Below are 12,847 nucleotides of genomic sequence, written 5' to 3'. Positions count from 1 at the left end.
GGGGGGCTGGGAGGGGGCGTCGGACGGTCAGGGACCCCACGGTCATTCCTACGTGAGGAGCCTTCCCGTCACGTCCGTGTCCCTCCCGGAGAGACCACCCTGTGGAAAACCAGGGTTCGATTTCCAGCGGGATCGTGGCCGAAGGATCGAGAAGGCCACCGGGCGTTCTGGGCGTCACAGCCGCCCGTCCGATGCCGTCCTTCTCTACATCCGTGCCTCTGAGCTGCGCACGGATCTGCCCAGTCATTTGACTTGGTTGGAGGGGCAGGAGGACGGAAGGCGCCCCTGGTCCTGAGCCTGAGGGAGACCGGGGACCCTGGGTGGTGTGGGTGACGTGGGGGGCGTGGACGGGGTGGGTGATGCCGATGTGTGTGCCGAGGGCGGGGTGGCGGCGGAGGGGGTCCCCCATGTGCGATGCGTGTGGATTCAGGGGTGCCCCCTCGCTCCCCGCGTGTCCCCGCCCTCCTCCCGGTTCCCGTCCGTACCGCTGTGCCTGGGCGTGGCCGTTCGCGCGGACGCCGTATTTATTTTAGCCAAAACGTCCCTCCTCTGCGATGCCGTCCCCTCCACAGGACTGTATTCTGAGAATCACCGCAAGGCCTGCCCGCCCCCCCCCCGTGCCTCGTGCCCCGCGGCCCAGCACACGGCCTCCCTCCGAGGGAGCCTTCCCTCTGTCAGCGCCCCCGCCGCACAGACGGAGGCACCCCGCCATCGCTGTGTCCCCTCCTCGTATCAACAGACACAGACGCTCGCCGAAACCCGTGCGGCTCCGTGGATAGAGCGTCGGCCTGCGGACTGAAAGGTCCCGGGTTCGATTCCGGTCAAGGGCATGGACCTGGGTTGTGGGCACATCCCCAGTGGGGGGCGTGCAGGAGGCAGCTGGTCGATGTTTCTCTCTCATCCGTGTTTCTGTCTCTCTCTCTCCGTCTCCCTTCCTCTCTGTAAAAAAACCAATAAAATATATTTAAGAAATAAATATAAATAAATAAATGAAAACAGACGTTCAAGACCGAGCTCTGTGCACCGGGTGTGAGTCTCTGATGTGTCCGCCCCCTGCCCCCCGCCCACGGTTACTATCTCACCGGCCTCTGACTCCAGGGAAGACCGGCCTGGGCACCACCACAGGGGCTGAGCCTTGGCCTGTGAACCCGGAGGTCAGGGTTCGATTCCCGGTCACGGCATGCGCCCGGGTGGCGGGCCCACAACCCAGGCTGGTGCCTTTGGCCGAGAACCAAACCAACCCGGGACCCTTCCGGCCGCAGCCCGACGCGCTACCCGCTGAGCCGCACTGGCCAGGCCTGGACTTTTCCATCCAGAACTGAGACCCTCTGCCAAAGACTCGGATTCCCTGACCCGGAGCGGCCTTTGCAGGCCCGGCTCCCCGAGGCGCCCCCTCTGCCCTCGCCAGCGGGACCCGCGTGCAGGAGCACGGCCCTCGGGCGGCGGGGGGGGGTGGGGGGGCCCGTCCAGCTCCCGGGGCCCGAGCCCACGTCCGTCCACCGGCCCCTGAGCCGCGGGGTCGCCCCCGGCGCAGGGCAGGGGCTCCGTCACCGGCCTGTGTCTCCGGCGAGAGGCGGCGGGGCTGACGGCCGATATTTCATCCCTGACACGGGATCGATGCCGGGCCTCGGAGACCCGTTAGGCCTTTACGGTAATTTACGGGGCGTCCGGGGGTGCGGGCGGCGCCGGGGCTGTGCGTGGGCTCCCGGGGCCCAGCCGGAGTGCGGGGTTCGAGGGAGCTCCTCCCGGCCCCGGGAGAAGCCAGAGCTTCATCCCAACCGGGAAGGAGACTCGACCACCGCCCGCCCGCCCGGCTGGTGTGGCTCAGTGGTGAGCGTCCACCTAGGAGCCAGGAGGTCAGGGTTCGATTCCCAGTCAGGGTCCCAGGCCGGGGCTGGGGGCTCTATCCCCAGTGGGGGGCGTGCGGGAGGCAGCCGATCCGGACGTTTCTCTCTCTCCCTCTCTGGATCAATAAAAGATTGCCGAAACCGGTGTGGCTCAGTGGATAGAGCGTCGGCCTGTTCGATTCCCGGTCAAGAGCATGTACCTGGGTTGCGGGCACATCCCCAGTGGGGGGCGTGCAGGAGGCAGCTGGTCGATGATTCTCTCTCATCGATGTTTCTAACTCTCTATCCCCCTCCCTCCCCCCCCTGTAAAAAAAGCAATAAACTATATTTAAAAAGAAAAGCCGGACCCCCGCGGAGTATGACATTAGAGTCGGGTCCGTTTAAACCATTTCTCGAGGACAGAGATGCCCACTGCGACCTCCGCCCTCTGCTAGACAAACAGAGCCCCTTCCTGACAAGATGAAATTTCATGAGACACGGCCATCCCTTCCGCCTGTCACCTCCTTCTGCAGCCCCTGCACCGGGATCCCTCCTGTGGCCCCGGTCCTCCCGTCCCCCCTCCCTCCTCCTCCTCCTCCTCCTCCTCCTCCTCCTCCTCCTCCTCTCTCCTCCTCCTTCTCCTCCTCTCTCCTCCTCCTTCTCCTCCTCTCTCCTCCTCCTCCTCTCTCCTCCTCCTCCTCCTCCTCCTCTTCCTCCTCCTCCTCTTCCTCCTTCTCCTCTTCCTTCTCCTCCTCTCTCCTCCTCCTCCTCTCTCCTCCTCCTCTTCCTCCTCCTCTTCCTCCTCCTCCTCTTCCTCCTTCTCCTCCTTCTCCTCTTCCTCCTTCTCCTCCTTCTCCTCTTCCTCCTCCTCCTCCTGCTCCTCCTCCTCCTCCTCCTTCTCCTCCTCCTCCTCTTCCTCCTCCTCCTCCTCTTTTCTCCTCCTCCTCCTCCTCCTTCTCCTCTCTCTTCCTCCTCTTCTCTCCTCCTCCTCCACTTCCTCCTCCTCCTCCTCTTCTCTCCTCCTCCTCCTCCTCCTCCTCTTCCTCTTCCTCCTCCTCCTCCTCCTCTTCCTCCTCCTCCTTCTTCTCCTCCTCCTCTAGGCTGGTCTCCCCCGCTCCCCTCTGCCTCTCTCTCCCTCCCCGCCCCCTCGGCCCAGCCCGCTGCCCGGCGGGCCTGTGTCAGCACACGCGCCCCAGAATGCATATGTATGAGGCTCCGCGCCTTACGGCTCCGCAGGGCCCATAAACAGCGCGGGAAGTGGCAATCGAGCGTCTCAACGGCCCCCCCAGGAGGACCCGTCGCTGGGAATAAATCTGGGGACAGCGCTCCTCGGTGGGAACGGAACCCGGAGGAGGCACAGGCAGGAGGCGGGAGAGGAGAGAGCACGTGGGTCCCCGCCCTGCGGGAAGGCCTGGGCGTTTCATTTTATTATTATTATTTTAAAATATATTTTATTGGGTTTTTATATATATATATATATATATTTTTTAAAATGTATCTTATTGCCAAAACCGGTTTGGCTCAGTGGATAGAGTGTTGTTGGCCTGTGGACTGAAGGGTCTACAGACACACACAAACAGACACACACACGAGACACACACATGCACACACACGTACACACACGCACACAGACACACAGACACATATGTGCACACACATACACAGAGACGCGCATACGCACACACAGAGAGACACACACAGACACACACAGAGAGATACACACACATGTACACAGAGACACACACAGGTACACACAGGCACACACAGGCACACACACAGACACACATGCACACAGAGAGACACACATACATGCGTGCGCGCGCACACACACACACACACACGGGCTCCCTGGGCCATCAGGTAGCCAAGGAGCCCCTGGTCCGTCTGAAACCAGGCCCGCCCCCCGGTGTCTGGCTTCCTCTCTGAGCAGCCGCCTTCGGGGTCTGATGGGATGGTTTTGTGTTTGAACCGCAGGAATTCCCCCCCCAATTTCCCTCCCCAACCCCAAGTCAAGGATGCGTGTACCCCCCTTCCCCCCATCCCTCCATCCCCTCTGGAGCTTAACCGGCAGCGGTGGCTCCGTCCACGGCCTCTGCCTAAGGGTCTGTGGACCGTTCCGGTCTTCGCTGTTTTCTCTCTTCACTCACTGGGCCCGGCCAGTGGGCTCCAGGTTAAGCGAGTGCGCAGCACCCTCTCGTGTTGGGAGACGGAATGACCGGTGCCCGTGGTGGTGGTGGGGAGAATGAGGGGCCCTAAGCTGGAATGGGGCCGGGCTGCCTCTGGCCAGTAGTTCCCGGCTGGGATTCCTGCTCCCGTCCCTGGCTGGGACATCGCCCTCGGGGTCAGCTCGGGGGGGGGGGGTCCCCTGGACGGAGGCGGGTCCCTCTGCTCCGCCGAGGACGGGCGTGGAACGAACCCACAGACAGCAACACAACTGCAGAGCCCGAGAGAGGTCCCAGCTTTATTGTGCATTTTACGTTTTTCTTATTGTTAATCCTCAGCAGAGGGTATTCCCCCATTGGTTTTTAATGGGAGACGGGGAGCGGGGAGGGGAGACACACCAGAGAGAGACATGGGGGAGAGAGGGACAGGCCATCGGGCTCCACTGGGGATGGAGCCGTGACTCTCGCTCATCATGGATGTTTCTCTCTCTCTCCCTCCCTCTCTCTCTCTCTCTCTCTCTCTCTCTCTCTCTCTCTCTCTCCCTCTCCCCTCTCCCTCTCTCTCTCTCTTTCTCTCGGTAAAGATCAGTAAAATATATATTTTTAACCCCACAAACCCGGGAGCCTGAGCAGGCGGTGGCCGGGGGCGGCGTGCGGCCTCAGTCGCTGGCTCTGAAGTTGAGGTGCACCCGCGGCTCCACCGCGCACACCGTGCCCAGCAGCCGGGCCAGCACGGCCTCGGCGCAGCGGCCGTAGCTGCCGGTCAGCTCCGCGATGCTGGCCCGCGCCTGCGCCTCCGCCTCCTCCGCCAGGCTGCTCTGCGAGCCCAGGGCCTGCGGACACGGGGCGGGGTCACGGGATGGGGTCATGGGACGGGGACACGGGGCAGGGTCATGGGACGGGGACATGGGACGGGGACACGGGGCAGGGAAACGGGGCAGGGTCACGGGACAGGGACACGGGGCAGGGTCATGGGCCGGGGATACAGGGCAGGGACACGGGACGGGGACACGGGACGGGGACATGGGACAGGAACACGGGACAGGGACACGGGGCAGGGACACGGGGCAGGGTCATGGGATGGGGACACGGGGCAGGGACATGGGGCAGGGTCATGGGCCGGGGACACAGGACAGGGACACGGGGCGGGGTCATGGGACGGGGACACAGGACAGGGACACGGGGCGGGGTCATGGGCCGGGGACACAGGACAGGGACACGGGGCAGGGTCATGGGACGGGGACACAGGACAGGGACACGGGGCGGGGTCATGGGACGGGGACACGGGGCAGGGACACGGGGCAGGGACAAGGGACGGGGTCATGGCCCACACGCGGCCCAGGGGGAGTCCGCTCTGGCCCTGTTTCCCCCGAGACGCCCCGTGATGTGTGCACGTCCCGGGTCACACGCCAGGGTGTCCCCGGAGGAGGGGGGCGAGCCCCAGGGTCACCAGGGGGTGGGGTCCCCCCCGGCAGGTCCCCGCTGCTTCCAGAGCTGACCTCCGCCCCCGGGGAAAGCCAATGTGGGTTCAGCATCCTCACCCCGTGTTTATCCACAGGGGCTGTCATTTTTGTTTTTATTTTTTTAATGTATTTTATCGCCCACACCAGTGCGGCTCAGTGGATAGTGTCGGCTGCGGACGGAAGGGTCCCGCCCACCCAGGCCTGGTGCTCACCTTGGACTCCTTCCCCCGGAACTCCCTGTCCCTCTGCAGCCGGTACTGGTCCGCCTCCGCCAGGGCCTCCTCCTTCGCCTGCCGGATGCGCTTGGCTTTTCCTGGAACCAACAGGCAGAGAGGCCGGGACACGGCTCTGTCAGACACGGGGAGTTTCAAGCTTGATTTTTAGACATCCGAGGGGTGTGCTGGGTTATTTTATTTTTAAAAAGATATATGTCATCGTAATCTGGCCGCTCCGTGTGTGTTAAGAACAGTCAGACCTCTTTCTGCCTGAGCCTGACACACAGGAGCAGCTCTTTGCTTTCTCAGTACCATCTGTGACCACCGGGGGGCACACGTTCAGGGTGACGCGCCACTCTCTGGCCGCCGAGTCCCTACCAGGTCTTCCAGCTTCATCAGGCCCAACCTTCTGAGGTTTGGTTTAAAAAACGGGGGCTCTCTCATACATCATAGCTTTTTATTTTATTTCTTATTGTTCTTTTCCTTCTTTTCTTAACATTTAAATTCTTTGTTGTGTAAAGTATAACATACGTCTTCCCCCCCGCCCCCCCATTGACCTCTCCCGGCCTCCCCCTCCCTCTCTCTCTCTTTTTTTTTTTAAAGAGAAGAAGGGAGACGGAGAGAGAGAAGCATCCGTGATGAAAGAGAATCAGGGACCAGCTGCCTCCTGCACGCCCCACCCTGGGGATGGAGCCCGCAACCCGGGCCTGTGCCCTTGGCCAGAATCAAACCTGGGACCTTCCCAATCTGCAGGCCGATGCTCTATGCACTGGGCCAAACTGGCCAGGGCTTTCAATCTATTTTTATTGATGTCAGAGAGGAAGGGAGAGGGACAGAGGGGAACACCCACGGTGAGAGAGAATCAGGGACCAGCTGCCTCCTGCACGCCCCCCACTGGGGATGGAGCCCGCAACCCGGGCCTGTGGCCTGACCGGGAATCGAACCTGTGACCTCCTGGTTCACAGGTCGATGCTCAGCCCCTGAGCCCCGCCTGCCGGGCCATCGTGGCTTTAAATACCACTCAGGCCTGGGGAGGTTTCCATCTGCTGCTTCCGCCCTCACTCCCTGGGCAAACAGGCACCGGCTTCCTGGTGCAAACCCACCCGGGGGCGGGGACAGCGGCCAGCGCTGGGGAGCAGCACCTCGCCGGGAAGCAGCTCGGACCTCGGAGCCGGAGCCGCTTTATCTCACCCGTCTGCTCCTCTCGCCTTCCCATGGCTTCTCCTTTCTCCGCTTCTCTTTCTTTCTTTTTTGGTAAAAAAAATATTTTTAATCAATTTTTACAGAGAAGCAGGGAGAGGGAGAGAGAGCTAGAAACATCGATGAGAGAGAAACATCGACCAGCTGCCTCCTGCACACCCCCTACCGGGGATGTGCCCGCAATGGAGGTCCATGCCCTTGGCGGGAATCGAACCTGGGACCCTTCAGTCCTCAGGCTGACACTCTATCCACTGAGCCACACCTGTGAGGCCTGTACTTTCCATATATATATTAGTTGTTGTTGTTGATTTTCTACAGAGAGGAAGGGAGAGGGAGAGAGAGTCAGAAACGTCGATGAGAGAGAAACATCGATCAGCTGCCTCCTGCACGCCCCCCACCAGGGATGTGCCTGCAACCAAGGTCCATGCCCTTGACCGGAATCGAACCCGGGACCTTTCAGTCCGCAGGCCTATGCTCTATCCACTGAGCCACACCGGTTTCGAGAATATATATATATATACACACACACACTCTTTATTGTGTAAAGTATAACATGTGTCTACCTATATAAAGTATAACATATATATATGTCATATAGCATATATTTAAATATATATACATATTTAAGAACATACACCGTGAGGGGTTTCTGTCGCTCCGGGCGGCGTGTAACCCAGCGGCATTTACTGGCCGGAGAGCGCGGCTGCGGTGGTGGGTTTCCTGGGACCCCCTCGGAGGACAGGAGCCCGCCGTGCCCGGAGCCGCCCCTCTGTCTGCGGCCGAAGGAAGGAGCGGTGTTTACGGGCTCACAAACCTCAGAAGACAGGCCGCGTCCCCCAGAGCCGCGTCTGGTTTACGAGTTTGTTAAACCTTGTCTTCCCAAGGCCAAGAGCCCGCCGCCCGGGGAGGGGGTGGGGGGCTGATTGGATCCAGGGGCCGGAGGAAGTGACTGAGAAAACCTGCCTATTGGGGAACAAATAGGCAATTAGCTGATTTAAGGGAAAAAATAAAAATAAAAAAGTGTGCCGCGGTTGGCATTCCGGAGACGGTGAAAACGGATTGCGTTTCTGTGAGAGCCAACGGGTCCTCTGGGAGGAGGAGATCCTGGCCGGCGGGGCTCAGGGGCTGAGCATCCACCTGTGAACCAGGAGGTCAGGGTTCGATTCCCGGTCAGGGCCCAGGCCCGGGGTGTGGGCTCCATCCCCAGTAGGGGGCGTGCAGGAGGCAGCTGATCCAGGATTCTCTCTCTCATCACGGATCTCTCTCTCTCTCTCTCTCTCTCTCTCTCTCTCTCTCTCTCCCCTTTCCCTTCCTGCCTGACATCAATAAAAATAAAATTTTAAGATTTATAATAAACATAATAAACAAAGTAAAGTCGAATAGACGGTAAGGCTCTCTGGCAGCTGGGCATATAATTCAATCCACCATCAGGGAATCAGAGCGAATACCTGAGGTTTGCTTTTTTTAGAAAAAAATTTTTTTTTTATTGATTTCAAGGAGGAAGGGAGAGAGAGAGAGAGAAAAACATCCCTGATGAGAGAGAATCAGGGATCGGCTGCCTCCTGCACGCCCCGCCCTGGGGACGGAGCCCGCACCCCGGGCCTGTGCCCTGACCGGGAATCCGACCGTGACCTCCTGGCTCCTAGGTCGACGCTCTGCCACGGAGCCACGCCGGCCGGGCAGGTATCTGAGGTTTCCAGTCATCTTACTGGAACCGGCCGGGTCCTCTGGTTACAGGAAAAGGTGACTCAGAACTGGCAGCAGTTGTTAAAAAAAAAAAAAAAAAAAAAAAGACTGAAACTAGAATATTCTGCTCCATTCTTCCATTGCTATTACTTTTATTCCTTATAGTAACGTACAAGCAAACGGTTCGAATGTTAAACAATAACGATTGCCCTGGTGGGGTTGGCTCAGTGGTTAGCCTTCAAGGGCAGGCACCTGGGTGGCAGGTTCGATTCCAAGCCATGCTGGGGGCAACCAATCGAAGTGTCTCTCCCACATCCATGTTTCTCTCTCTCTCTCTCTCTCTCTCTCTCTCTCTCTCTCTCTCTCTCTCTCTCCCCCCCCTCCACCCCCCCTAACACTCTCTCTAAAAACCGATGGAAAAAATATCCTCGGGTGAGAATTAAAAAAAAAACAAACACCCAACTATTCAGTCTGCAATCTGCTATCCCAGCTACAGGTTTTCCGTTCCTTGGCACGCCTTGGCTGTGCGTTCGTTTTACAAAAAGAAAAGATGGAAGCTCCGAGACGCCAATGAATGTCTACGGCTGAAACCGGTGTGGCTCAGTGGATAGAGCGTCGGCCTGTGGACTGAAGAGTCCCGGGTTCGATTCCAGTCAAGGGCATGGACCTTGGTTGCGGGCACATCCCCAGTAGGAGGTGTGCAGGAGGCAGCTGATGGGTGTTTCTGTCTCATCGATGTTTCTCTCGCTCCCTCTCCCCTCCTCTCTGTAAGAAATCAATGATATATATATTTAAAAACCCTTAAGTTAGCCGAAACCAGTTTGACTCAATGGATAGAGCGTTGGCCTGCGGACTGAAGGGTCCCAGGTTCGATTCCGGTCAAGGGCATGGACCTTGGTTGCGGGCACATCCCCAGTGGGGGGCGTGCAGGAGGCGGTTGATCGATGACTCTCCCTCATTGATGTTTCTAGCTCTCTATCCCTCCCTCCCTTCCTCTCTTTAAAAAAAAAAAAAATCAATAATATATATATTTTAAAAAACCTTACATGCATATAAAGAATCATTTTAGAAAAAGCCAGTGCTTCTTGTGCTCTGTGGCCTCACCGCCCTGCCCTTCAGCCCTGCTAACGGTCCTCTCCTGCCTGCTCCCCGCCCCCCACCCCCCATTCTCTCTCTCCGAGGCTGGTGCCCGTCCGGTCCCGCGTGGGCAGAGTCCGCTCCGGCCGGCCCTGTGTTCCTCCGGGCCCGGCGTCCACACCGCACGCCGCCGCCCGCCGGCCCCGGGAGGAGGGCTGAGGCGGCCTCCGGGGCGAAACCCGTTAACATGTTTGCAGCGTCGTATACCGACGCCGCACCTCGTTAATCTGCGTTCCTCTGAAATGGTTAACATGTGGGTCTCCCTCTGTCTGATCCGCGCCCCCCCACTCCGTCTCCATCTTCCTTCTCTAACTATACATTCCAGCCTCCACCCCCCTCCGCCCCCAGGGCCTGGGGCGGGGGGCGGGCGGGCTAGAAGGGGCCCGTGAGGGAGAAAGGGCGGGGGGGGGGGGGTCATAGGTAATACTTTCAACAAGAAAGAACTTTTTTAAAGTAAAAAAAAAAAAAAAAAAGACAAAGGAAAAAAAGAGAGAGAGATATTCAGGAGCCGGCCTCAGCAAGGACTGGGCAGGCCCTCCAACCGCTGGGTCTGAGAAGGAAAAGGGAAGCGTAGCCCGGCTGGCTCAGTGGTTAGAGTGCTGGTCCGGGGACTGAAGGGTCTCAGGTTCAGACTCCGGTCAAGGGCACGGGCCTGGATGGCAGGATCGACGCCCGGGCCCGGGGCGGGTGCAAACATCTCTCACATCGATGTTTCTCTCTCTCTCTCTCTCTCCCTTTCTTTCTCTCTCTCTCTCTCTCCCTCTTTCTCTCCCTCTCCCTCTCCCTTCTCTCTCTCTCTCTCTCTCTCCCTCTCTCTTTCTCTCTCTCTCTCTCTCTCTCTCTCTCTCTCTCTCCCTCCCTCTCTCTCTCTCTCTCCCCCCTACCCTCTCTAAGTGAGCAAAAAGAAAGAGAAAGTGACCTTAGACCTTCAAAAGGGCATTCCCTGCCCTTGTTCACAGGATTGCATTCCGATTCTCCATTTGGGCTTATTGTCTGTCCGAGGTCAGATGAATTTCTTTTTTTTAAAAAAAAAAATATATATATATATTGCTTTTTTACAGAGAAGAAGGGAGAGGGAGAGAGAGTCAGAAACACCAATGAGAGAGAAACATCCATCAGCTGCCTCCTGCACACCTCCCACCGGGGATGTGCCCGCCACCAAGGTCCATGCCCTTCACGGGAATCGAACCCGGGACCCTTCAGTCCGCAGGCCGGCGCTCTATCCACGGAGCCGCACCGGTGAGGGCTCAAATGAATCTCGTTATGGGGGAGGAAGAAAACACAGCGAAAGCTCTGGGTTTATAAAGCGATGGCTGTCTGACTGTCCTCCTGTGACCTTCTCCCTCTCTCTCTCTCCCTCTCTCTCTCTCTCTCTCTCTCTCTCTCTCTTGCCTTTCACAAGCTTGCGACACGCAGGGGCGTGGGGCCCTCAGGAAGTTGCAGAGTCTGGGGAAGCCCAGCTCCCCGTAACTTCCACGTCCTGGGGTATTTCACAGCCTCTCAGGAGGATGCGGGTCAGAGAGCTCTGTCCCCACGGCCGCCCCGGGCCACGGCGTCACCGGGGGAGGGCCGGGACCCCGGGCCCGCCGCCCAGGCCCGCGCCCGCCCCGCGCCCGCCCCCGCGCAGCCACGGGTCCCAGGCCCTCCCGGGCGGCGGGCACCGGGCACTCACGCTTCTTGGCCTCCTCCAGCTTCTCCTTGGCCCGCTTCTCCGCCTGGAGCAGCTGGTGGATGCCCTGGGACTGGCTGGCCATGGCGTCTGTCCAGTCTGTGCTTTCTGTGGATTCCGGGAAGGGCACCCAGTCCTTATCCGGCTGGAGCTCAGGGCCCTCTGTTTGGGGTGTCAACATCAACACAGCTTTGGACTGGATGGGGCCGGAGGAGGGGAGGAGGGAGAGCCGGGCCCCAAGGGGAGCCCAAGGGCGGGAATCCGGGCAAACAAGCCTGGTCTCTGGCAGATGCGAGGAAGCTGTCATTTCTTTCTTTCTTTCTTTCTTTCTTTCTTTCTTTCTTTCTTTCTTTCTTTCTTCCTTTCTTTCTTTCTTTCTTTCTTTCTTTCTTTCTTTCTTTCTTTCTTTCTTTCTTCTTTCTTTCTTTCTTTCTTTCTTTCTTTCTTTTAATGTATTTTTTTATTGATTTTTTTTACGGAGAGGAAGAGAGAGGGAGAGAGAGTTAGGAACATCGATGAGAGAGAAACATCAACCAGCTGCCTCTTGCACACCCCCCACTGGGGATGTGCCTGCAACCAAGGTCCATGCCCTTGGATCGGAATCGAACCCGGGACCCTTCAGTCCGCAGGCGGACGCTCTATCCACTGAGCCACACCAGTTTCGGCAGGAAGCTGTCATTTCTAGCGACCTCAGCCCTGGCTTCTCCCCGGGGCGGGGCCGAGGGGTGGAGGGGCTGCCTCTGCTTCTGATCGTCACCTCTTCCCCCCATTCCCTGTCCCCCCAACCCCCCCCCCCGGAAAGAGGGACCTGCTGGGTGTGTGTCCTCCCGGGGACAAGGCCTTGCTCTGGGCTCAGTCTGGCCAGCGGTCAGCAAGCTCATCCGTCCACAGAGCCAGACGTCAACAGGACCACGACGGACATGTCTTTGGAGAGCCGCGTGTTTTAGACGTGAACTCTGTAGTTTAGGTACCTTGTGATGAACTGAGCGAGGGGACTTCTAAGCTGGCCTTTGCCAATAGCTCAGGGGACCCAAGAGCCGGGGGGTGGCTCAAGAGCCGCGGTTTGCCCATCGCGGGTCCGGGGGCTCTCGTGGGAGGGTGTCTGCTCGGTTGCTAGTGACTCGGTGATTCCTGCGGACACAGCCATTCGGCTCTGGCTCAGAGGGCATGTCCTGGCTCCCTCTTCTCCCCAGACCCGGGGGCCGGGAGTGACCTGCCGGGGGGTGCCGAGGTGCGGTGGGTTTGAGTCCCAGGGTGGTGATGGAGTCGGCCATCAGGGCATCAGAGCTGTAAGTGTTGCGGTTCCATTGGAATCATCTACGCATACATAGCCCTGGTTGGAATGGCTGAGTGGTTAGAGCGCCGGCCTGCTGACCGAAGGGTCCCGGGTTCTATTCCGGTCAAGGGCACAGGCCTGGGCTGCCGGCTTGGTCCTCAGTAGGAGGTGTGCAAGAGGCAGCCGGTCCATGATTCTCTCTCATCATGGATG

At 58.9% G+C, this 12,847-nt stretch overlaps 1 protein-coding gene across 1 annotated transcript; it reads right to left on the bottom strand.

Annotated features, from left to right (window-relative positions):
• Positions 1-4,257: 4,257 nt before the first annotated feature.
• Positions 4,258-11,796, bottom strand: ATP6V1G3 (ATPase H+ transporting V1 subunit G3). The gene is made up of 3 exons (XM_084868595.1): positions 11,362-11,796; positions 5,664-5,764; positions 4,258-4,821 (listed from the first exon to the last, which is right to left on the bottom strand). Exons 1-3 carry the CDS (start codon positions 11,663-11,665, stop codon positions 4,648-4,650), a joined length of 579 nt encoding a protein of 192 aa, XP_084724721.1. The 5' UTR covers positions 11,666-11,796; the 3' UTR covers positions 4,258-4,647.
• Positions 11,797-12,847: the final 1,051 nt, after the last annotated feature.

Source organism: Pipistrellus hanaki, assembly GCF_964339955.1.
Source record: "Pipistrellus hanaki genome assembly, chromosome: 20".
NCBI classification, from domain to species: Eukaryota; Metazoa; Chordata; class Mammalia; order Chiroptera; family Vespertilionidae; genus Pipistrellus; species Pipistrellus hanaki.
The sequence above is the reverse complement of the archived record's forward strand: the minus strand, read 5'-3'. Positions and strand labels throughout refer to the sequence as shown.